This window comes from Chrysochloris asiatica, unplaced genomic scaffold (genome assembly GCF_000296735.1).
Source record: "Chrysochloris asiatica unplaced genomic scaffold, ChrAsi1.0 scaffold00588, whole genome shotgun sequence".
Lineage (NCBI taxonomy): Eukaryota > Metazoa > Chordata > Mammalia > Afrosoricida > Chrysochloridae > Chrysochloris > Chrysochloris asiatica.
Genome location: NW_006409106.1, coordinates 398,145 through 420,761, shown reverse-complemented (window position 1 = coordinate 420,761; position 22,617 = coordinate 398,145). Strand labels below are relative to the sequence as shown.

The 22,617-nt window shown below is 40.7% G+C and overlaps 1 protein-coding gene across 1 annotated transcript in view; it reads right to left on the bottom strand.

Annotated features, from left to right (window-relative positions):
- The window catches only part of COPS4 (COP9 signalosome subunit 4), a 52,845-nt gene extending 37,711 nt beyond the window's left edge, over nt 1-15,134 (bottom strand). The window contains exon 1 of the mRNA XM_006877754.1: nt 14,931-15,134. Within this exon, the coding sequence (XP_006877816.1) occupies nt 14,931-15,004 (74 nt within the window). The 5' untranslated portion in view covers nt 15,005-15,134. The remainder of the gene's footprint in view (nt 1-14,930) is intronic.
- Nucleotides 15,135-22,617: the final 7,483 nt, after the last annotated feature.

Genomic DNA, 22,617 nt, shown 5'->3' with positions numbered 1-22,617 from the left:
ACAAGAAAATAAAACCGAATAGAAGTGCAATGACATTTTAAACCACAGTCCCAGGAAAGGGCTTCTGCTGCCTGGCAAGACAGTTGAGAGGAAGAGTGGCACTTCTGGTGAGGAAGTGGGCTCTCCTCTAAAGTACTCTACCAATCTGCTGTTAGCTGAGAGTTAAATTACAATTTCTAATGTGGCCACTGCAGGATAATGCGCTGGACCCCAAGTTCAGTTTCAGCAGCAAGAATGACAATTCAAACCCACCAGCCACTCCTCTGAAATCCTATACAGGGTCGCTATGAGTCAGAACCAACTCTACAGTACTTAATAACAACAGCAAAGAAAGCTAGAAAGAAGCCCTGGCAGTGTAGTGAATTACAAGTTGGACTGCAAACCGCAAGATCTGCAGTTCGAATCTACCACTCGCTCCTTGGGAGACAGATGAGGCTTTCTGCTCCCATAAAGATCTGCAGCCTTGGAAACTCTATACAGGGTTACAATGAGTCAGAACTAACTCGGTGGCACAAAACCAACAAAAAAGCTAGAAGAATGGCTTCCTTGACAGAAGAAGAAACACTAACATTCTGGAAGTAAGTTATAGTCCATGGATTATCTATGAAAGTTTTAAAATTCTGAAGAGATGACCTTAGGCTGCTAACACCCTCAAGTGTCTGGCAGAAAGACATAAAAGTCTTCTCTGAAAGATAATATTCTTGATCTCCAACTGTTTGCAAACACACATTTTTCAAGTAATTTTCCAATAAAAATTATAAGGTACATGACAAATATGAGCTAGGCAACAAAAACACACTGGAATTCCATATATTGGAATTATCAGAAACAGACTGTAATGTAATTATACTTATCAAGTTCATTTAGATAAAGCCAAGCCTTGGCAAGAAAATGAAGTTTCATTTATAATATAATTAAAAATACAATAAACTTAAAAATTATTATAAGGTGTAACTATTGGTATCTCCATGTGTGGAAGAAAGAAGAGTGATGAAAATGGAGCATGCTTGGAATCAATTAGTCTAATGAACCATGTGAACATCAGTCTCCACATATCAAACACCAGAAGAACAAGATGGTGTACAGCTACCAATACAAACTGCTATACAGGGGATCACATTAGAAGGTCATGGGTAGAGCGGAACAAAACTCAAAATTATAAAAAAAAAAAAAAAAAAGACCAGTCTTACTGGTAGAAAAGAGAGTGAAGGAACCCAAGACTATGGCTCTCGGCCACAAATCAGGTCTAATACAGAAATCACACTCATGATTCACTCTTCATCCAAATGGTGGTGGTTATGTGCCATGGAGTCAGTTCCGACTCATAACAACCCTGCACAGGGTTTTTGAGGCTGTAAATCTTTACGGGAGCAGAAAGCCTCATCTTTCTCCCGCGGAACAACTGGTAGTTTCGAACTACTGACCTTGCGGTTCACAGCCTGATTCATAACCACTACATGTATAGATAGCTGGGACAACAACACTAGTAAGGCATGCTCACCATGCAATGATCAACCATTCAGGGGCAGTATTTGCCTAAGGACAAAGTTCACAAGGGGTGGGAGGGAGGATAGAACCGAAATCAGAATAGTAAGTGGGAAAACTGTTGTTACATGGAAGGAATTGTAATCAAGATGAAACAAAGTTTAAGATTGGTTCAATGTAAAACTGATGATCTGCTCTGTAAACCTTCATTCAATTCACAATAAAAAATTTCAAAAACAAAACATGCAGAAATGTTTACAATCACTAGGCATTAGAGAGATGCAAATCAAAGTAACAATGCATTATCATCTTACTCCGGCATTATCACAAAGTTCAAAAAAACAGAAACTAATTAACAATGCTGGCGAGAATGTGGAGACACTGGGACCTTCCTATACTGCTGGTGGGACTGTAAAATGGTGAAACCACTGTGGAAAATGGTGTGACATTTTCTCAAATAAGAAATAGAAATACTGTCACATTTTCTCAAATAAGAATAAGAAATAGAAATTCCTCTACTTGGTATATATCCTTAAGAAATAAGCTGCACTATGGGAGAACAAATAGACAGGTATAAATGGGCTAAATGGGACAGACGTAAAAACTGATGTAGGCACAGCTTTGGAACAACAGGGCTCTGGAATACAGAGACTGAGACATGGATGGACTGGGGAAAAGTGGGGAATAATGTTAAGATGCTTGGCTGCCTTTTGAATCATGGTTTTCCTTGCAATACATTATAAAACAGACACTAGAGGGGGAGAGAAAGGAATAACCAGAAATATCAACATGGAAAGCTTTTAAACCCATCTTCTGCCTATAACTGATTAGAATACCTAAAATGGGACTACAATGTGTCCAGTGAAGGAGGTTTACTGAGGAGCCTCTGCATTACATGGGAGTATAGGTGGAAGCCCGAACCACATCCAGACCTTCAGTGATGGGAAATTTTTCCACTTGAAAGGACAAGCAGACCAGCCGGGAGCACCTAGAAAACCAGAAGATACCTCTTGAAAGGACATACAGTAAAAATACAAAACACTATAGGCATTCCGACTGTTACAAGAACATGCAGGTGGCTTGTCCAGGAGACATCAAGGCAAGTGGTCAGATCCTCCCAGTGCAAATTCTCTTCCAAGACTAAGACGGAAGGGAAATATACGCTTTGACTGACAACCACGCTAGTCACCCAGAAGGGGAAGTGACAGAAGAACATCAATGAAGTGGCGAGCAAGGCCTACATCATTCAGCAAACTACTGTGAACCCGGGTGGAGACCTGGTCGGCCAGTAGTGAGGCAACATCTGGGGACTCATGGGGTCAGAGTCAATGACACAGCCACAGAGGTCTAGAGTGAAGAGCGGGGCAGCCAGCCGAAAAAAAGAGGCCAGACAGACGTAAGAACACCCACACTTGCAGATGATACCCACATGACCGGACTTCAATGACTGGATAAACAGAGCTCAACCCAAAGAAGAAAGAAGAGGAAAAAAAGAAAAAAAGCATCATCTGATACAATTCAATAAACAGGACCTACACCTATGAATGCAGTAACTCAAAAAAGGAAACAAATCCCTGCTGCAAGAACTATTCCCACCCCCTTCACACAAAGGGTAGACAGGGATGGGCAACTTGGACATTGGCTACCCAAATGGGGGGAGGGATACAAAGGCAAGAAGTGATTTGCTTACAAGCTTTCAAGAGGGAACCTAGATCCAAAGGGCACAGAGGAAGGTAGAGTCTCCAGTGAGTGGTGTCCAGCCTGTCCAGGAAGGGCTGATGAAATACGGATGGGTCTCTTGTGATGCAGTGGTGAATAATTGTTATCAGGACTGATTGTGAGGGTTGGAAATCTAAAGATGGACATTTTGTAGCAAAGAGGGGAGTGATTTAACTTATCAGTCTAGGAGCGGAGGACCCTGGGACCATCGATGGAGAAGAGTGAAGAGCGGAATCCTACCCAGAGAGGCGGTGAGGCCTGAGATGGAGGCAGAGAAGATGACGTCAAGAGATGGTGTGGCTGGGGACTTGGGATCAGGAGACGGAAAGGGGCTGAGGACTGTGGTGGGGGGGGGGGGGGGGTGTAGGCTTACAGGGTACACCCCTTGGTTGGGTGAGGATGCATGGACAGGATGGTAACTATGCCAATGAAATGATGGATGATGGAATGAATGTAAAGCTGATGCTCTCCCATGTAGACTATCATACAATTTACAATAAAACATTTAAAAATAAATAAATAAACTGCACTAATCCCTCCTTCCCAGCCACAGCGACCCCACCAGGGTGATCTGAATTGACATGGGACAGGTGATCTAGCCCACTCTTGACTACTGTGGATCTGAGTCCCTGATCTGGAGGCAGGGGGCTACTGGGGTGCATTTCCCATGGTGCTTAGTCTAGCCACCTTGCAGCCCCCACCTCCCCTACCTCTGACGTGTAGGGGGCCTACTGAGAGCCCACCACTTGTGACCGTACTGACGTGTCCCCAGGGCCCTCATCTCCACATTCGGCGTCTTGTTCAAAGAAGCAAACTCTGGTCTAGCAAGTGTCTAGCATGTCACCGTGTCTCTGTCCCAACATCTCGATAATTTAAAGGCTGCCACAGCAAGTGCTCCATGTTTATTTATTTCCACAGCGTTCACCAGCAAAGGTCTGTTCCCTAGAGGTCCACCTCGCCTGTCCCCAGCTTGACCCTGCCTGCCATGTGTCATCTCCCGACCGGAACGTGGCATCCCTGAGTTGTATGAACGCCGGCCGTGTGGCTGCCATGCATCCTGGTTCTCCCACTATCGGCAAATCTGTTACACTTTTGTGATGTGGGAGGCATATGACTTGAGTTCTGCAGGTAGGATATACTGTCTGGTTTGACTTGTGTTTGTTTTTAAAAGAAAAGCCATCTGAGCTAGAGTTCAAAAAAAAAGCTGCAACACAAATAGATATATTCACACCCATGTTCATAGCAGCAGTGTCACAATAGCTAAAAGATGGAGACAGCCTAAATGTCCATCAACAGAAGAGTGATGAAACAAACTTTGGTACACACACACAATGGAATACTACACAATGCTGAAGAATAGCAAGGAATCTGTGAAACACCTCACAACACAGATGAACCTGGAGGACATTATACTGAATGAAATAAGCCAATCACAAAAAGACAGATATAGTATGACATCACTGTTATAAAAAGTTAATGAAATAAAACATCTGATTGGTTGAAAGTAAAAAGAAAAAAGAAAATCTATACTGGTTGTTAGGGGTAGGAACGAAGGCAAAGCTATTCACAGGCTAGAGGGTTTGTTGTTGTTGTGTGCCTTCAAGTCAGTTCTGACCCATAGCGACCCTGTGCAGCGTTTCCAAGGAGTGGCTGGTGAGCTTGAACTGCCAACCTTGCAGTTCAAACCGACTTTGCAGTCCAGTGAATTAATCCGCAGCACCATACCAGGACTCCCTAGTTCAGTGAATAATGCCTGGAAGGGGTGTGGAGGAGTGCAGGGGCAGAGGGAGGGTTTCAGTGTATGTGAACACCTGAAACACCAGTGGAAGAATAAGATCCAAGAATTTAAGAAGGAAATGGACTATAAGTCTAACTGCCTTCATGAACTACTACAGCCTTTGTTATGAGACCACAAGAATTGGATAGTGCTAGGCAATCATTACTGAATGTTTTGATTAAGGATCCAACAGTTGGATCTTGAACAAAAGAAGGTAAAAAAGCAAAACAGAAATGCAAATTCGTATTGGAAACTAGACTTACTGGATACAGAGACTGGAGGAAACCCTGAATCTATTGCATGGAAACAACTTTAAGCCTTAAACTGAAATTATCACATGAAGTCACCTTAGAACTAAACAACAATTTAGTTTATTCAATAATGAATGTTTACCTTGAGCACTGTGCTCTTTCAAAAAATACGGGGCTTATTAGAAAGACAACAGGATCAGGAACAGGATCAATTTGGTAGAATTCTTCAATTACATCCTCACTGGTTTTAGTGTTTGGTGCATAAATTTGAATAATAGTGGTATTAACTGGTCTTCCCTGTAGTGCATGGATATTATCCTATTAGAGACAGCATTGTACTTCAAGACAGATCTGGACATGTTCTTTTTAATGATGAATGTGACCCCATTCCTCTTCAATTTGTTATTCCCAGCATAGTAAAACATGGAATTGTCTGATTCAAAATGGCCAATACCAGTCCATTTCAGCTCCAATCCTAGTACCTAGGATTTTAATGTTTATGTGTTCCATTTCATTTTTGACTATTTTGAATTTTCCTAGATTCATACTTCATACATTCCATGTTCTGGTATTAATGGATGTTTACAGCTGTTTCTCTTCATTTTGAATCAGGTCCAGTGTAGACTTAGCCATAGTTCAAACCCTAACTCCTTACTCTTACTCACCCTACCTATCCACCCAACCTCTCAAACCAAAATTTTAAATTCAAATTTAAAAAATATCTGTTTGAGATTAAATGGACAAATCCAAAACCCCACTGGCATGAAGTCAATTGTGACTCATAGCAACCTAGTAGGACAGAACAGAACTGCCCCCTTCTTTTCAAGGCTGTAAATCTTTATGGAAGCAGACTGCCACATCTTTCTCCTGGGGAGCAGCTGATGGACTTGACTTTCTGATCAACAGTCAAGTGCTCTAACCACTGTGTCACCAGAGCTCCTCTACAACACAGGTGACAACTTAAGAGCACAGAGTGTAAGGTAAGGGTAGTGAAATAATATGGGGAGAAATAAGGAGAATGGGACACAACGTAAAGTATGTAAGCAGTGTTAATGACCTGCATAGGTACAAAGTGTTGAATGGGTGTGTGTTTGCTTGTGTGCATTTTCACTAAAATTAAATAAAATGTTTAAAAATTCATTAACTAGAAGATAGGTCCAAAGAACATATACAAAATAAAACACTGAAGTGCAAAGTGCAGAAAAAAAAGTATGGGATACAAAGGATACAATTTGAGGACCTAATACTGGAATACTGAAAGAGAAAACAGAAAGAGGCAGAGGCAACATATAAAAATAGAGTTAAAAACGTCTTAGTACTAATGAGAGAACCCACTGATTTAAGAAATTAAATGACGCTCAACTCAAAAGCAGGGTAGCCCAACTACTGCCACTGAACTGATTGTGATTCATAATGACCCTATTAGGGTTTCAAAGAATGTCAATCTTTATGGGAGCAATCTCATCTTCTCCCTCAGAGCTGCTGCACGGTTTGATCCACCAACCTGCAGTTATCAATCCGATATCCTACAGTGCCAGAATAGTTCCTTTAACAAGGCAGAGTATTTACAAAATATTTTTTACTAAAAATTATATAATTCCTTGTATCCACACCCCATTGCAATAGTGACTTTGTAGCTTTTCACATCAAGAAGCAGAGTTTATTTCAATAGCCCTTGAATCTGAGTTTGCTTTGACCCATAGAATATGGTGGCAGTGAAGTGCCAAAACTGAGTAAAGACCTCAGGAAACTTTGTACACTTCTCTGTGTCTTGGAACCCTGCTGCTGCCACATGAACAAACTCAGGCTAGCCTTCTGGATGATGTAATATACATAGCCAAGTCATTTTCACTGTCCCAGCCCATACCAGCCAACCCATAGAAATTTCAAAGGGCAGCTTGAGAAGACTGAGTAAAGTATTATAATGAAATGTGTAAAGACCTAGAGTTAGAAAACTAAAAGGGAAGAACATGTTCAGCAGTCCTCAAGCTGAAATGTTGACAGAAATGTCAACAAGGCTCAAGTTGCAATACTGATGCCCTGATGCTCTGTGAGTTACAATTCTAACTACAGGTTGGTGGTTAAAACCCACTAGCTACTCCACAGATAAGCAGATGAGGCTATCTGCTCCCATAAAGACTTATAATCTCAGAAATGTTATATAGGGTTGCTACTAGTTGAAATCAATTCAATAGTAATGGGCTTGGTTTTATGGACAAATTATTGAACAATGCAGAAAGCAGCAATGGAAAAAAATACATAATCACTGTACCAAAAAGAATGAGTCAACATTCAACCATTTCAAGAGGGACCATAGTCTCCCTACAGCCAATTAGCATACCATAATCCACAAAGACAATTTTCTACATCTGACATTGGTGAGTAATGTCTGGGATCTTAAGAGCTCATGAGTGCCATCTAAGGTGCAACTATTGGTCTCTCCATGTGCAAAGAGAATTGAAGAAAGAAGAGTGATGAGAACTGAAGATGTTTGGAATCAATTAGTCCAATGGACTAATGGATCATGTAAACATCAGCCTCCAGAACTCTAAGACCAGAACTATATTGTGCCCAGTTACCACACTACAAAATGCTCTGAAAGGGATCACATTAGAAGGTCTAAGATAGAGTGGCAAAAAATGTAGAACAAAACTTGAAACTATTTAAAAAAAAAAAAAGACTAGACTTAATGGTCAGAAAGAAACTGGTGGAACCCTACACTACTGCCCTTGACCAACCTTTAGGTCTAGAAAGGAGCTTGATCCAATTTTCAGCCAAGCAATATAGGAGGAACAACAGCACTAGTAAAGTATGCTCACCATGGAATGGTCAATTATTCAAAATCAAAATGGCAACATTTACCTAAGGACAACATTGAGAAAGGATGGGAAGGTGGATGGAATGGAAATAGGAAACACAAGGAAGAAGTGGAAAAATCGTTGTTGTATGGAGGGGATTTCAATCAGTGAGATGCACCAAAGTGTATAATCTAGTGAGTGTAAAAGTGATTATCTTGTCTGTAAGTCTACACTCAATTCACAGTATTTTTTTTTTTTAAAAAGGAGGAAACATATGATCAAAAACCAAAGGTACTGCAGGAAGAGGTCCAAGCTACACAAAAGGCACTGTAGAAAAATAAGGCCTCAAGAATTGACGGAATACAAATTGAAATGGTATAAAGGAGTGAGCACTGGAGAAGCTCACTCATCTATGTCAGCAAGTTTGAAAGAAAACTCTGTGGCCAGCAGATTAGAAGAAATCCATATTTGTACCCATTCCAAAGAAAGATGATCCTACAAATGCAGAAATTATGCAACAATATATCATTAATATTACATGCAAGTAAAATTTTGCTGAAATTTTCTTCAAAAGTGGCTACAGTAGCACATCAACAGGGAGCTGCCATAAACTCAAGTTGGATTCAGAAGAAGACATGGAATGAGGAATACTACTGCTGACATCTGATGGATCTTGGCTGAAAGCAAAGAATATCAGAAAGATGTTTACTTTTTACTTTACTGACTATGCAAAAGCACAACTGTGTGATCACAGGATACCATGGATAACACTGCAAAGAATGGGAATTCCAGAACACTTAATTGTGCTCATGCAGAAACTGCACATACTGCTGTTCAAATAGAACAAGGGACACTGAATGGCTTAAAATCAAAAAAGGTGTGTATCAGAGTTTGTCTCATCTCCATGACTGCAATCACCTCTATGCAACAACAGTGATTCCACTTCCTACCTATGGTTCCTATTTCCATTCGATCCACAAGTAGCTGTCTTGATCAAAGAACTAACTGTATCCTGAGTTGTTCCTGTTACACCTCCAAATTGAACCTGTTCCTGATCCTGAATAGTTAAGAGTTACCTTTCTAATAAGCCCCATAATTATGAATATGGTCTGTAGAGTTGAGTGTGACTATTGCAACAAATCATCAACCTAGCAGAGGAGTACCTAGAGAGTGCTATGGGGGGGACAGGGGGTTCAGAAGTAGTAATAAGGTTGGAGAGTGGAAGCACATAGGTATGACCTCTGTCTCATAGAAATCTGTTTAGGGCTCAAGCTGATTATTTTACCTCCTCTTGAAGTTGGGCAAAGGGGTCTGATATGCAGTTTTGATGATAGATCATTTGATGCAGTTTGCAATAAAAAGTATAAATACAGGATAGATAGATATTGAAAAGTATAATAAAATGTTAATGAAAAAAATCTAAGTGGTTGGCATACAAGTATTCATTGTAAAAATTCTCTTCACTCAGCTTAAATACCCACCAACGGAAGAAAGGATAAACACACTTTGATATAATGGAACACTACACAACACTGAAGAATAACAATGAATCTGCAAAATACTTCATAGCATGGATGAACCTAAAAGACATTATACTGAGTGAAATTAATCACAAAATGACAAATATTATATGAGATCAATACTGTAAAAAGAATATGTTTTCATACTAAAAGAAACATTCTTTCTGGTTACCAGGGTTGGGAGGGAAGGAAGAATAATTCACTGACTAGAAGGTAGACTCGTGCTAACTTGGATGAAGAGGAAGACAATATATAACAAAAGGAGAGGTCGGCAGAAGAATGATAAAGACAGGGGAAGACATAGGTAGGAAGCAAAAGTTAAAGGGATTAGAAGCAAGTACTGTTATATACATAACCCTGCAACGAAAGTGATCTGTTGATACATGGACAAATACATAGGCTGAATGGGTATGAGAGGCAGAGTAAGAGTATGTATAAAGGTTAGCTAGAGGAAACATATCTATGAAAGTGGTGAGGCACACCGGAGACAAAGTTATGAAAACTTCTTAGACATTACCAAACACTTTGAGGGAACAAGTTGTTGGGCCTGGCATTCAATGACCATAGTCTCAGAGGACACCATGGTCAACTGGTATAACACAGACCACAAAAACAATGTTATTGGAATCTTAATAGCACATGAGTGGCCATCTACGGTACAACTATTGATATCTCCCTGTGCATAGGAAAGAAAACAATGAAAACTGAAGATGTCTGGAATCAACTGATCAAATGGACAAAGAGAACATGTGACTATTAGTCTCTACGACCCTAAGACCAAAAGACTAGATAATGCCCAGCTACCATTACCAATTGCTCTGAAAGGAGTCATATTAGAAGGTCCAGGATAGAGTGGAAGAAAAGTATGGACAACAACACTAGTAAGGTATGCTCAACATGGAAAGCTCAATCACTCAATATCAAAAGGGCAGCATTTGCCTAAGGGCAAAGTTCAGAAGGGTTAGGAAGGAGGAGGGAATGGTAATAAGAAACACTGGGAGCAAGCAGGATGCCTGGTATTACAGGGGAGAGAATGGCAATCATTGAAATAAAATGAAGTTTTTATTTATTGAATGTAAAACTGGTGATCTGCTCTGTAAACCTTCATTCAATTCACAATAAAAAGTTAAAAAAAGAAAAAGTCTCTTCCTTATGTTGTATGTTTTAAAAGTTTCAAACACAATGTTGAAAAAAAGATAACTGAAAAAAATGTCAAAAATGTTGAATCCCATTAGTGACCAAGCTCATCACCGAGAAGGGTAAGTGAGGGAAAAACAGCAATGAAGCTGCAAGCTAAGCCCTACAACGTTCAACAGACTCCTGTGAAACCGGGTGGAGACCTGGTTGGCCAACAGTTTGGCAAGACCTGGGGACTCCTGGGCCCAGAGTCAGTGACATAGCCACAGAGGACTAGAGTGGAGAGAGTGAAGCATCTAGCTGATAAGAAGAGAGGGCATATGCATAAGAACACCCACACTTGCACATAATACTCACTTGACCTGGCTTCAATGACTGGATGATCAGAGCTCAACCAGAAGAAGAAAGAAGAGGAAAAAAAGAGTAATCTGATACAATTTGATGAACTTGACCTACACCTATGGATATAGTAGCTAAAAAGAGGGAACAAATCCTTACAGCAAGAATCATTTCCACCCCCTCCATACACAGAGTAGACAGGGATGGGCAACTTGGACATTGGCTACCCAAAATGGGGGTGGGGGGGTGGAGCCACAAAGGCAAGAAGTGACTGGCTTACAAGCTTTCAAAAGGAAACCTAGATCCAGAGGGCCTGGAGGAAGGTAGACTCTCCAGTGAGTACTATCTAATCTGTCTAGGCGGGGCTGATGAAATGAAATGCAGATGGGTCTCTTGTGATACAATAGTGAATAATTGTTATCAGGACCGATAGTGAGGGTTGGAAACGTAAATGTAGATGTTTTATAGCAAGGAGGGGAGTGATTAACTTTCCAGTCTAGGAGCGGCTATGGGGGAGGGGTGGGCCTTCAGGGTATACCCTTTGGGTGGTTGATGATGCATGGAGGGGATTGTAACCATGGCAATGAAACAATATACCAATATACGATAGAATGAATGTAAAACTAAAGTTCTCCCATGTAAACTATCACATAATTCACAATAAAACACTTAAAAAAAAAAAAAGTTGAAGCCCATTAAACTGGTAGTAAGTTCTGGTAGCGTAGTGGTTACGAATCAGGCTACGAGCCACAAGGTCAGCAGTTCAAAACTACCAGCAGTTCCGTGGGAGAAAGATGAGGCGGTCTGCTCCCGTAAAGATTTACAGCCTCGGAAACCCTGTGTAGGGTCACTATGAGTCAAAATGACTCCCAGACTCCCCAGCACATAACAACAACAAAGCGCTAAGATAAGACAATGAGTATACAACTGATCCTTAGGCTAAGGGTGAAAGGAAAACAGTAATGACCTAAACCCACTGGAAAATTTTTCCTTGTACTAAATTCTGTGATTCACCCCCTGTGCCTTTATATGAGCTAACGAACACAATGTAAAATACATACAAAAACAATCTCTAAAATTTATAGAAGTCAACTTTTTGTATCAACTTTAGAGAATTATATGAATTCACAATATATAAAAGAAGTCAGAGTACAATCTAGTGGATTAGCTTGCTAGAGTAGACAAACCTAAATTCAAGTACGAGGGAGCTTCAAAAAGTTTGTGACCCAAAAAAAGGATTTTCCACATATTTTGTGAGACTCCTACCTACAAGTTCTCCCTTTCTAGTTATTCACTGATTTAATCAATAATTATTGAATAATAAGTTATTGTTGTTGTTAGGTGCCATTGAGTTGGTACCGACCCATAGCGACCTTATACACAGCAGAACGAAACACTGCCCGATCCTGGGCCAACCTCACTACTGTGGCCACGCTTGAGTCCATCCTAGACTGCAAACCACAAGGTCTGCAGTTTGAGCCCACGAGTCACTCTACAGGAGAAAGATAAAAACCTTGGAAATGCTCTACAGGGTCACTATGAATCGGAATCAACTCCACATCACTTACCAACAACAACTCTTTGATAGATACTCTGCTAATTAGTGGGAGCACACACACTGCCATCAAGTTGATGACAAGTCACAGCAACCACATCGCAGAGTCCAACTCCTCCTTAGGATTTCTAAGACTAAATCTTTACAGGAGCGGGTAGCCTCAACTTTCTCCCAAGGAGCAGCTGGTGGATTTGAAATACTGGCCTTGCAGTCAGCAGCCCAATATTTAACTCAATGTGCCATCAGGGCTCCTTGCTGGGAACAGAAGCATTAGAATTTTAGAAAACCAATAGACTCCATCATTAACGAATACAGAATCCTTTGCCATCTTGTTACTGTAAGCATCAACCCTAAAACAATTGTTCGATTTCAAAAGTGTTTCTCTCATGAAGCATGTAGCTGGCAGACTGTTTTGTTATGAAAGTAACTATCTAGACACATTCTTGATTAGATAGGATGACATTTCATTCTTGCTGGAAAGAGGACAAAAGAATATGTAACTACAGAAAATACCAAGACTTTTCAGAAAGCAACTCTAATGGAGTTGCTAGCTAGCTCTGCATTGGCTGCCATTTATGGAGCACTTACTATGTGCCTGGAGAGAAGAAGGCTAAAAGCTCTACAAACCTTCTTTTATTTACTCTGCACTATAACCTCAAGTAGCGGGATGTTAGAGTAATTGTCTGCAATGCATTATGTCTCCTTCTGTTTGCATCTTTTGCAAAGTAACTTTGCTGTTCCTCCCATAAGAGGAAGACTCCAACTTTCCTCCTTTTGAATCTGGGTTGGTCTTGTGACTTTGACCATCCCTGGAGAACTGATGTTGTACAATTTCTAAAGCTAGAGATCTTGAAGCTTCCACTCACCCTCTTGGAATGCTCCCTTGGTCATGTAAGAAAACCTCAGTTAAGATACCAAATGAAACAACATGGGGACACAAATACAAACACACACATGCTCATTTTTATTCTCTGGCAACTCAATGAATGAGTACTGTAATTATCTCCATCTTCCTGATGGGAGATTGGGGCACAGGTAGTTATAAGCCTAAAATTGTTGTTGTTGTAAAGTGTCGTTGAGTCGGTTCCGACCCATAGCGACTCTGTATAGGGTTTCCGTGGAGCAGCTGGTGAGCTGGAACTGACAATCTTGCAGATCAAATCGACTTTGCAATAATGCAGCACATTAACCCACAGTGTTACACTCCCCACTGATAAACGTAAATATTTACCGCCACAGAAAAGGTTAAGATTTAAATGTCCAGGTAGTTTTTGTTGTTGCTATTAAGTGCCATCAAATCAGTTCCAACTCACAGCAACCCTTTACAGGGCTTCTGAGGAGCAGCTGGTGAGTTTGAACCGCCTACCTTGCGTTTCAAACCGACCTTGCGGACCAGTGTTTATCCAACAGAGCCGTATAGTACATATAAACTATATATATGGACTCCTGATACGACACTGTAGAATAACCATTGGTCTGTGACCCACAAAATCGACAGTTCAAACCCACCAGCTCCTCGGAAACCCTATACAGAGTCGCTATGAGTCGGAACCAACTCGACGGCACTTAACAACAACACTCTATGTATACACACTGTTTAGCAACTGACTGCTGAGCAGTGAGGGACACAGAAGTCACAAGTTTAAGATTTTAACCTGGAGTAGACCAATTCCGACAAAATTCCTAACAATCCAGGTTCTTGCAAATACCACACTACGTTAGCCATCCTGACCCACGTTATGAGGGCACTCCGCCTATATGACCAAAATACATTCCCTTTTTCAGAAATGGTGGCAGAAGAGAGTACCAAAAACACAAGAACCCACTAATGTTCCTAGAGGTTCTATACAGGACAGCGGCCCTGCCTCCTCAACCCCAGTCAGCCCAGAGAAACCATCTCCCCAAGGAAACTCTTCAGCAGAGTCTCAAAATATTTATTTCTCTCAATTAAAAAAAAAGGGGGGGGAAGAGGCGGAGAGTCTCAAAGACAAGGCAGAATTGGGTGTGAGAGGCCGGCCAGCGAAGAGACGAGGCTGAGCAAGGCCTTGGAAGCAGTAGTCCCGCAGACCGCGCTTCTAAGATCGCGAAGGGCCGGTAAGGATGCTATTAAGTACCGAACAAGTTGACAATCATCCCATAAGTACGGGCCCAAAGACTCTTGAACCAGGTCCCCTCCAGCTTTCAGTTGCTCCCAACATTTGCCTCTCCAACCGACCTCAGGCCCGCCCCCTTGGTCTTCAGGCCCTCTCCTAACCTCAGATCCAAGAACCGCAGTCAATCCCAGGAGAACAAGTCCTGTGACTTCCCTCCCTACCTCTTCTCTCCCGTGCCCCCTAGAAAAACACTCACTTGCCCGCCAGATCTTTATGAGAGCCGCTCGAATTCATGAGCTGAGCCAAATCCTGTCGCACCGCTGCCGCCATCTTTCTTCCAGCTCAGCCGCTGCTGCGGGACCTCTCGCCGCCAAAAAGGAAACGAGAGCGGTCCTCCAGAGTACAGCCAGAGGGAACCCGAGATACCATAGAGTAGCACGTGTGCTGGCTAGAGCGCCGGAAATAAATTCTTGTAAGAGCCTGCGCTAGCTCTGCCCCCAGAATTGAGTGGCGTGAAACTCCACGCCTCACGTTAGGCCCCGCCCTGGCCTCCCCGGGGACTTCTGCCGGGCTTCTCCGACTTCAGATAGGCTAATGAGCTCCAAAGCGGGTAGTGTGAGACTTGTGCAATTCGCTAAATTCTGTGTCTAAGCTAGTGCCTGATTCGCTAAATTCTGTGTCTAAGTCTACGATTTACTGTGCTTGCTTCTTTAAGGCAACGCTGCTTTAAACTGCATGTGATAAAAAACGAGTTGTTTTTATTTCCAGTTCATCACAGACCTATACTTTTGTAAAATTCAATAAAAATTTTCCTATTCCCCTTCCATGCTGTATTCTTTAGGTAGCTGTATTCTTTAGGAACCACAAGGTCGGCGGTTCAAACTCAGCAGCCACTCCTTGGAAACTCACACAGGTTCGCTATGGATAAATCATTGGAACGCAACGTCGGTCTGAACCACAAGTCCATGGTTCAAACTCACCAGCCGCTCCTTGGAAACCCTATACAGGGTCGCTATGCATCAGAACCGACTCGAAGACACTCAACAACAACAACCTTTTACATAAACATACATCAGTTTTTATGTATGTCTTGTTCAGGATGGTGCATCTGGTGACCTATTTTACATCTGTTATTGCCCCGTTCACTCTAAAACCTATTCCAATGTGGATGAAAAATTACATAGTCACCATTCCTTTGTATGTAATTATATTCATTACTCATGTATTCTTACAGTATTTCTTCCTGCAAATACAAGTAACGTAAATAAATGTCCATTTTTATCTTTCTCTTCTTACTTTCACAAAAGGTAACACCATATCATAGTTTGCCCTTACTTTTGTCACTTTTCCTGGAAATCTTACCATATAAATCCAGAAAGCTTCTTCATGTTTTTTAGAGCTGGAGAATGTTATCGATAAGGTTACGTCATAGTTTATTTAGTCCCTGTAGCTAGATTCTTAAATTGTTTGTAATCAATCAATTCTGCAATTAATAACCTTTAACACAAAATATTTTGTATGTGTACTGGTAGTCTAGTGGGTCATAAACTGGGCTGCTAAACACAATTGCGGCCAGTAGTTCAAACGTACCAGCCACTCCCGCATGAAAAAAATTAGGCTTTCAAATCCCATAAAGATTTACAGCCTCAGAAACCCTATACAGGGTTGCTATGGGTGGGAAACGACTCCACAGCACACCACCACCACAGGAAAAATACATTTCCAGAAGAGAATCAAAGGTTTTTTTGTTTGTTAAGTGCCGTCGAGTAGGTTCCGGCCCATAACGACCCTGCATAGGGTTTCCAAGGTCTCAAGTTAGTGAGCTTGAACCTCCGACCTTGAAGTTCAAACTGACTTTGCAATCTAGCGCGTTAACCCACAGTGCCACACCAGGACTCAAAGTTAGGTAGAGCAGTTTTGATATTGCTAAAAAGGAGCTCTGGTAGCGTAGTGCTTATGAATCGGGCTGCGAACCTCAAGGTCAGCAGTTTGAAACTACCAGCTGTTCCGTGGGAGAAAGATGAGGCGTTCTGCTCCCATAAAGATTTACAGCCTGGGAAACCCTATACAGTGTCGCTGTGAGTCGGAACCGTCCATGGCACACAACCACCACCACCAAACTGCACTCTGTCAAAATTGTGGTTATGTGTCGGGCTGCTAATCTCAAGGTCAGCAGTTTCGAAACTACCAACTGTATCTTGAGAGAAAGAAGAGCCTTTCTGCACATGTAAAGATTTGCAGTCTCAGAAACCCCATATAGGGTCACTATGAGTAGGAACCGACTCCACAGCACATAACCACCACCAGCAATATAAAGGTGCCTTGGTGGCATAATGGTTAAACACTCCATTGCTATCCAAATGTTGGTAGGAACGTACCCAAGATCCGTGAGGGAGAAAGACTTTATGATCTGCTTCAGTAAAGACTAAACCAAATCAAAACCTAACCCATTGCTGTCAATGGAAGCAAACAGCCTCATCTTTCTCCCACGGAGAGTGGACAAACTTGTTTGTTGTCAGTTGTAAATTTTAGTGTTTCCAACTCATGGCAACCCTGTATAGGTTTTCCTATGCTGTAAATCTTTGCAAAAGCAGAAAGCCTCACAGAGCAGCTGATGGGGTGGAGTCACTGACCTGTGGTTCATAGTCCAGTACTTATCCTCTAGAATCACCTGTTCCCATCAGTAAAGACTACAGCTTAGAAAATCCTACAGAGGCCAGAAGAAGTAAATGGTACCCAGCTACCTCTAACAATTGCTCTAAAAGGAATGATATTATAAAGTCCTGGATAGAATGGGATAAAATGTGGAACAAAACTGAAAATTATAAAAAAGAAAGAAAAAGACAGGGTTTAATGGTCAGAACCGAGACTGGAGGAACTTGAGACTATGGGCACTGACCACCCTCCAAGTCTGGAAAGGAATTTACCCTTGTGGTCCAATTTTCTGCCAGGCAGTAGATAAGGCCCATAAGGGGAACAACAATACTAGTAAGACATGCTCAGCATCGAATGGTCAATCTTTCAAAATCAAAGGGCAATATTTACCTAAGGACAAAGTTGAGAAGGAATGAGGAGGTGGTCCGACTCATAGCGATCCTATACAGGGTTTCCGAGGCTAAAAATCTTGACAGGAGCAGAAAGCCTCATCTTTCTCCCACAGAACAATGGGTAGTTTCAAACTGTTGACCTTGCAGTTAGCAGTCTGATTCATAACCACTATGCTACTAGAGCTCCTTATGAGAAGGTGGGTTGGATGGAAATAGGAACCACAGGAAGGAAGTGGAATAACTGTTGCTCCACAGAGGGGATTGCAGTCATTGAGATGAAAGAAAGTGTCTGATTTATTAAATGTAAAACTGATGACCCTGTCTATAAACCTACACTCAATTGGCAATAAAAAGTTTAAAAATAAAAGAAAGCCCCCTATAAGGCACTTGTGCCATATGGGGTCACTATGAGTCAAAAATCACCTCATAGACAGAGGATGACTTGGAGAGAAGGAGCAGCTGGGGACTCTAGACTCAGGAAGGGATGGGGGGCTGACAGGAGGGTGGCGGGTGTGCAGGTGTACCCTTTGGTTGTTTGATGATGCATGCAGGGGATTGTAATCATTGCAATAAAACTAAATACAATAGGGTGAATGTAAAGATAATGTTCTCTCATGTAAACTATCACATAATTCACGATAAAAACTTAAAACAACGACAACTCATGAGTGACCATCTAAAGTGCAACTGTTGATCTCTCCATGTGTTGAAGAAAGAAGAGTGATAAGAATTGAAGATGCTTGGAATCAACTAGTCCAATAAACCAATGGAACATATGAGCATTAGTCTCCAAGACTCTGAAACTGTAAGAAGTAGAACTAGATGGTGCCCAGCTACCACTGCCAACTGCTTTGAAAGAGATCATATTAGAAGGTCCAGAATTGAGTAGGAGAAAATGTAGAACAAAAAAAAAAAAAAAAAAAAACACTGGGTTTACTGGTCAGAAAGAGATTGGAGGAACCTGAGACTATGACCCTCAATCACACATCAGGTCTGAAAAGGAACTCAGCCTTATGGCCCAATTTTAAATCAAGCAGCTACATACAGGGAACAACAATAATAGTAAGGTATGCTCACCATGGAATGGTCAGTCATTCAAAATCAAAAGGGCAACATTTCCCTAAGGACAAAGTTGGGAAGGGATGGGAAGGAGAGTGGAATGGAAATAGGAACTATGGGGAGGAAGTGGGATAACTGTTGTTGCATGGAGGAGATTGCAACCATTAAAATGAAACAAAGTATAATTTGTTGCATTTAAAACTCATGATCTGGTCTATAAACCTTCACTAAATTCGCAATAAAAAGTTTAAAAAAACAAAACAAAAACAACTCATAGCACCTAACAACAATGACCAGCAATACACACCAGTATACATACATTGTTCAACATAGAATGTCAAACTTTTGGATTTTGTCATCTTGATGTGTAATAAATGACATGCTCCAGCTATTGAAAAGGAAAAAGAAAAGAATACCAAAACAAGCAATGTGGAGATTCCACATATCAATTCAGATTATATTTGATTGGCAAGAATTTAGCCACATGACTTTAACAAGCAACAGTTGTTCTTTTTGTAAGTGACTTAGAGTCTGTATTCTAATATTATGTGGTAAGAAGTTATCAACTATTTCCTCCCTTATGAACACTTTAACTCCCTCAATGTTGTTGTTTCTTAACTCTACCTCAATAAATGAGACTCTTAGAATATTTTTACCTCACACTCTTCTCTCCTAGTTGAGATATTTAAAATATACCCTAATTCCTACTTTCACCAAGATAATTGAAACTTTTTGTTCCATTTCAGCAATTATTTGATTTTCCTTTGCAGTGTCCTTTCTATTTTAAGAATCCTTAGCTACCATTTGTGTTATGCATTCATTCCCAGTTACATTATTATTCATTTATATAACCACCTAAATTCAAAGGTAATAGTAGTTAAGTGCTCAAGAGTTGACTCCCACTCACAGAAACCCTGTATAGGGTTTCCAAGGAGCGGCTGGTGAACTTGTACTGCTGAACTTGTGGTTCAAACAGATTTTGCAGTTCAGCACATTAACCCACAGCGCCACACCAGGACTCCTGAAGGTTCATTGTTGTTAAATGCCATCGAGTAGACTCTGACCCATAGCAACCCCGTATAGGGTTTCCAAGGAGCAGCTGGTGAACTTGAACTGCCAACCTTGCAGTCTGGAGCATTAACCCACAGAGCTACACCAGGACTCCATTACTCACCACAAATACATAGTCTTTTCATCTTACCTGTCTTAATATGATGTCTTTCTTCTGATTAGTTTATTTTTTGGTAGTGTTTACTCAACTGGTTCCTCAAATGCTACAAATGGATAACGTTTATGAATTTGTACATCTCCAAAATCATCTGTTTATCACCCTTAAAGTTTAATGGGATTTTGACTGAGCTGCTGTCTTTTTCTGTCATACAACCAAAAATGCACTAACCCTTTCCCCAGAAAAGGATACAAAGTCATTGTATAATGTTCGCTCTTTCTCACATATCATAGTATTTGAGTTTGCCTGTAACTCAAATACTATGAGATAAAGTTTAAACTACATAAATATTATGATGTAAAATTAATACATCTTATGTCATATGATGGGAGCATGGTGGCTCAATACAATAAGCACTGGACTGAAATTGAGCCCGCCAGCCACTCTACAGGAGAAAGATGAGACTTTCTGCTCCCATGAAAATTTAAAGTCTCATACAGAGTTTCTGTGAATCAAAACTGACTCAATGGCACTTAACAACAACAACAATGTTACATGATGGAGTACTGGTACTGTGCTGTAGAATAAGCACTGGACTACTAAACGCAAGGTTGGTGGTTCAAACCCACCAACCACTCCTTGGAAAACCCTATATAGGGTTACAATGAGTCAACAATACTTAACAACAACAACAATGTTGTTTGATAAATGAATTAGCAACAGAAGGAAACAAAGGTATTTGAGATTATATATGTACACACATATTTTCATACCAGGTACTAGGGATGTGTCAATATGTTCAAGCAATAAGACCACATCTGGAAGAACAGCTGCAATTGGAGTCATCACCTGGGTAAATTTGCAATAATCCACTGTCATTCTCCAAGGCTAAGTAGATAAATTGAATAAAGATGTAATGAGAATCACCACCCTGACTTTCTTCAAATTCTTGATAGTGGCACTCATTTATGCAATCCCTCCAAGACTGTCATATTGCTGATCATCTTATTAGCTAGAGGCTGTTCTTGTAGCATTACTTGGCCTTTTCTCCTATAATAACCTTCACTCCACAATCAGTAAATGAGTGTGGAGATTCAGCCGGTATTCAAGTATGTCTATTCCAAGTATGCATACAGGAAATGAGTAAATAATAGGATGGTTATGGGGACCCAGTTGACCACTGTGAGGTGAACTAGAGTTAAAACTTCAATGATCATCTGACTGCCATAGCTCCTATTCTCAATGATGGACAACAATGAGGTTTTGAAGCTCTTGGAAATACCAGCTCTGATTCAAGTTAAATTTCAGTTCACTTGGCCTACAACTTTTCTGCTTGTATGGATTAAGAATTTATTAGATATCCATCTATTGGACTTCTCAAGGTGTTAAAAATCTATACTTGTCCTCCAAACTTACTAGAACTAGCATGTGTGTTTCACCCTCCCTTTTTTAAAATTCCTATCTTCTTTGTCTCATTTATATGCACAAATATTTCCATTTGTGTACATATTTTAACCTACCTACTTGCTTAGACTCTTAGCTCAGATAAGTTGACATTTTGACAAGATCTGTACATCTTACTCTGTATGTGACCTGATAACATAATAAAACTGATACTCAAAGTTTATGAAAAAAATGCTTTCTTTTGTCTTTTGTTTTGCATTTTGGTTTCTGTGTAGATTCTCAGCTTTTCTTCTTCAGGGAGCACTTCCTACTTTTACTAGGACTGTCCTGACCAATTCATGAATCTTTCTGAGGGCAAATAAACTGTAAATGTAATTAACTCTGTCACAATTGTCTTATTTTTTTAAGGTTTTTATTGTAAATTGAGTGAAAAGTTTACCTGGCAGATCATCAGTTTTACATACAACAAATCATACACCTTGTTTCATTACAATGATTATAATCCCTTCCATGTACCATCAGTTAATAGTATTTCTCTCTATTCATGTTAGCTCTTTTTTGTTTTGTTTTTTTAAACACTCAGTCATATATAATAATTTACACCATCAAAGGGCACATTCTGCAAATCTTCTTCCTGGCTGCCAGCTCTTGTCCCTCTCTTCCCATGAATCTAGAGTCCTCAGCTGCTCCCTCTCTCCATGTCCCCATCTCTGCCTCCATCTCTGGTGTCGCTGCTTCTCCGGATAAGGTCTCTCATTCCACTTGCATTCTTCTCCCTTGATGGTCAGAATTTCTTTTAACAATAAATATTATGAACAGGTAGACAACGACATTCATAGATGTCTGTGAGTCAGATTACACTGAGTCCAGTATGTTTAACATACCCACCTTGTCTTTGGTGATTAAGAGATGCCACTTGATTTCTGACACCCCAGAATCAAATTATCCCAATGCATTTAGGCTTCCCAATTTAGTAGAAGTAGTTCCCACTGTAATATCCAAGTTATGAATAAGAGTGACCATAGAGCTCTTTAAGTGTGTTACAGCTTCCTTCACAAATTTGTTCCTAATAGTTGTGATGAAATGTGTGTGCCCTGGGTACTCTCAGAGTGTGTGTGCGCAAATAGTACATGATAAATCCACTCAAACATGCCAATATTCTCAAGCTTTTGGATATATTCCTCTACAGTATATTAAAGCACTTCCGGCACTTCAGCTTCATTTAGTTAGGCCTCCTTTTGGTCACTGCTCAGTCAACTAGCCAA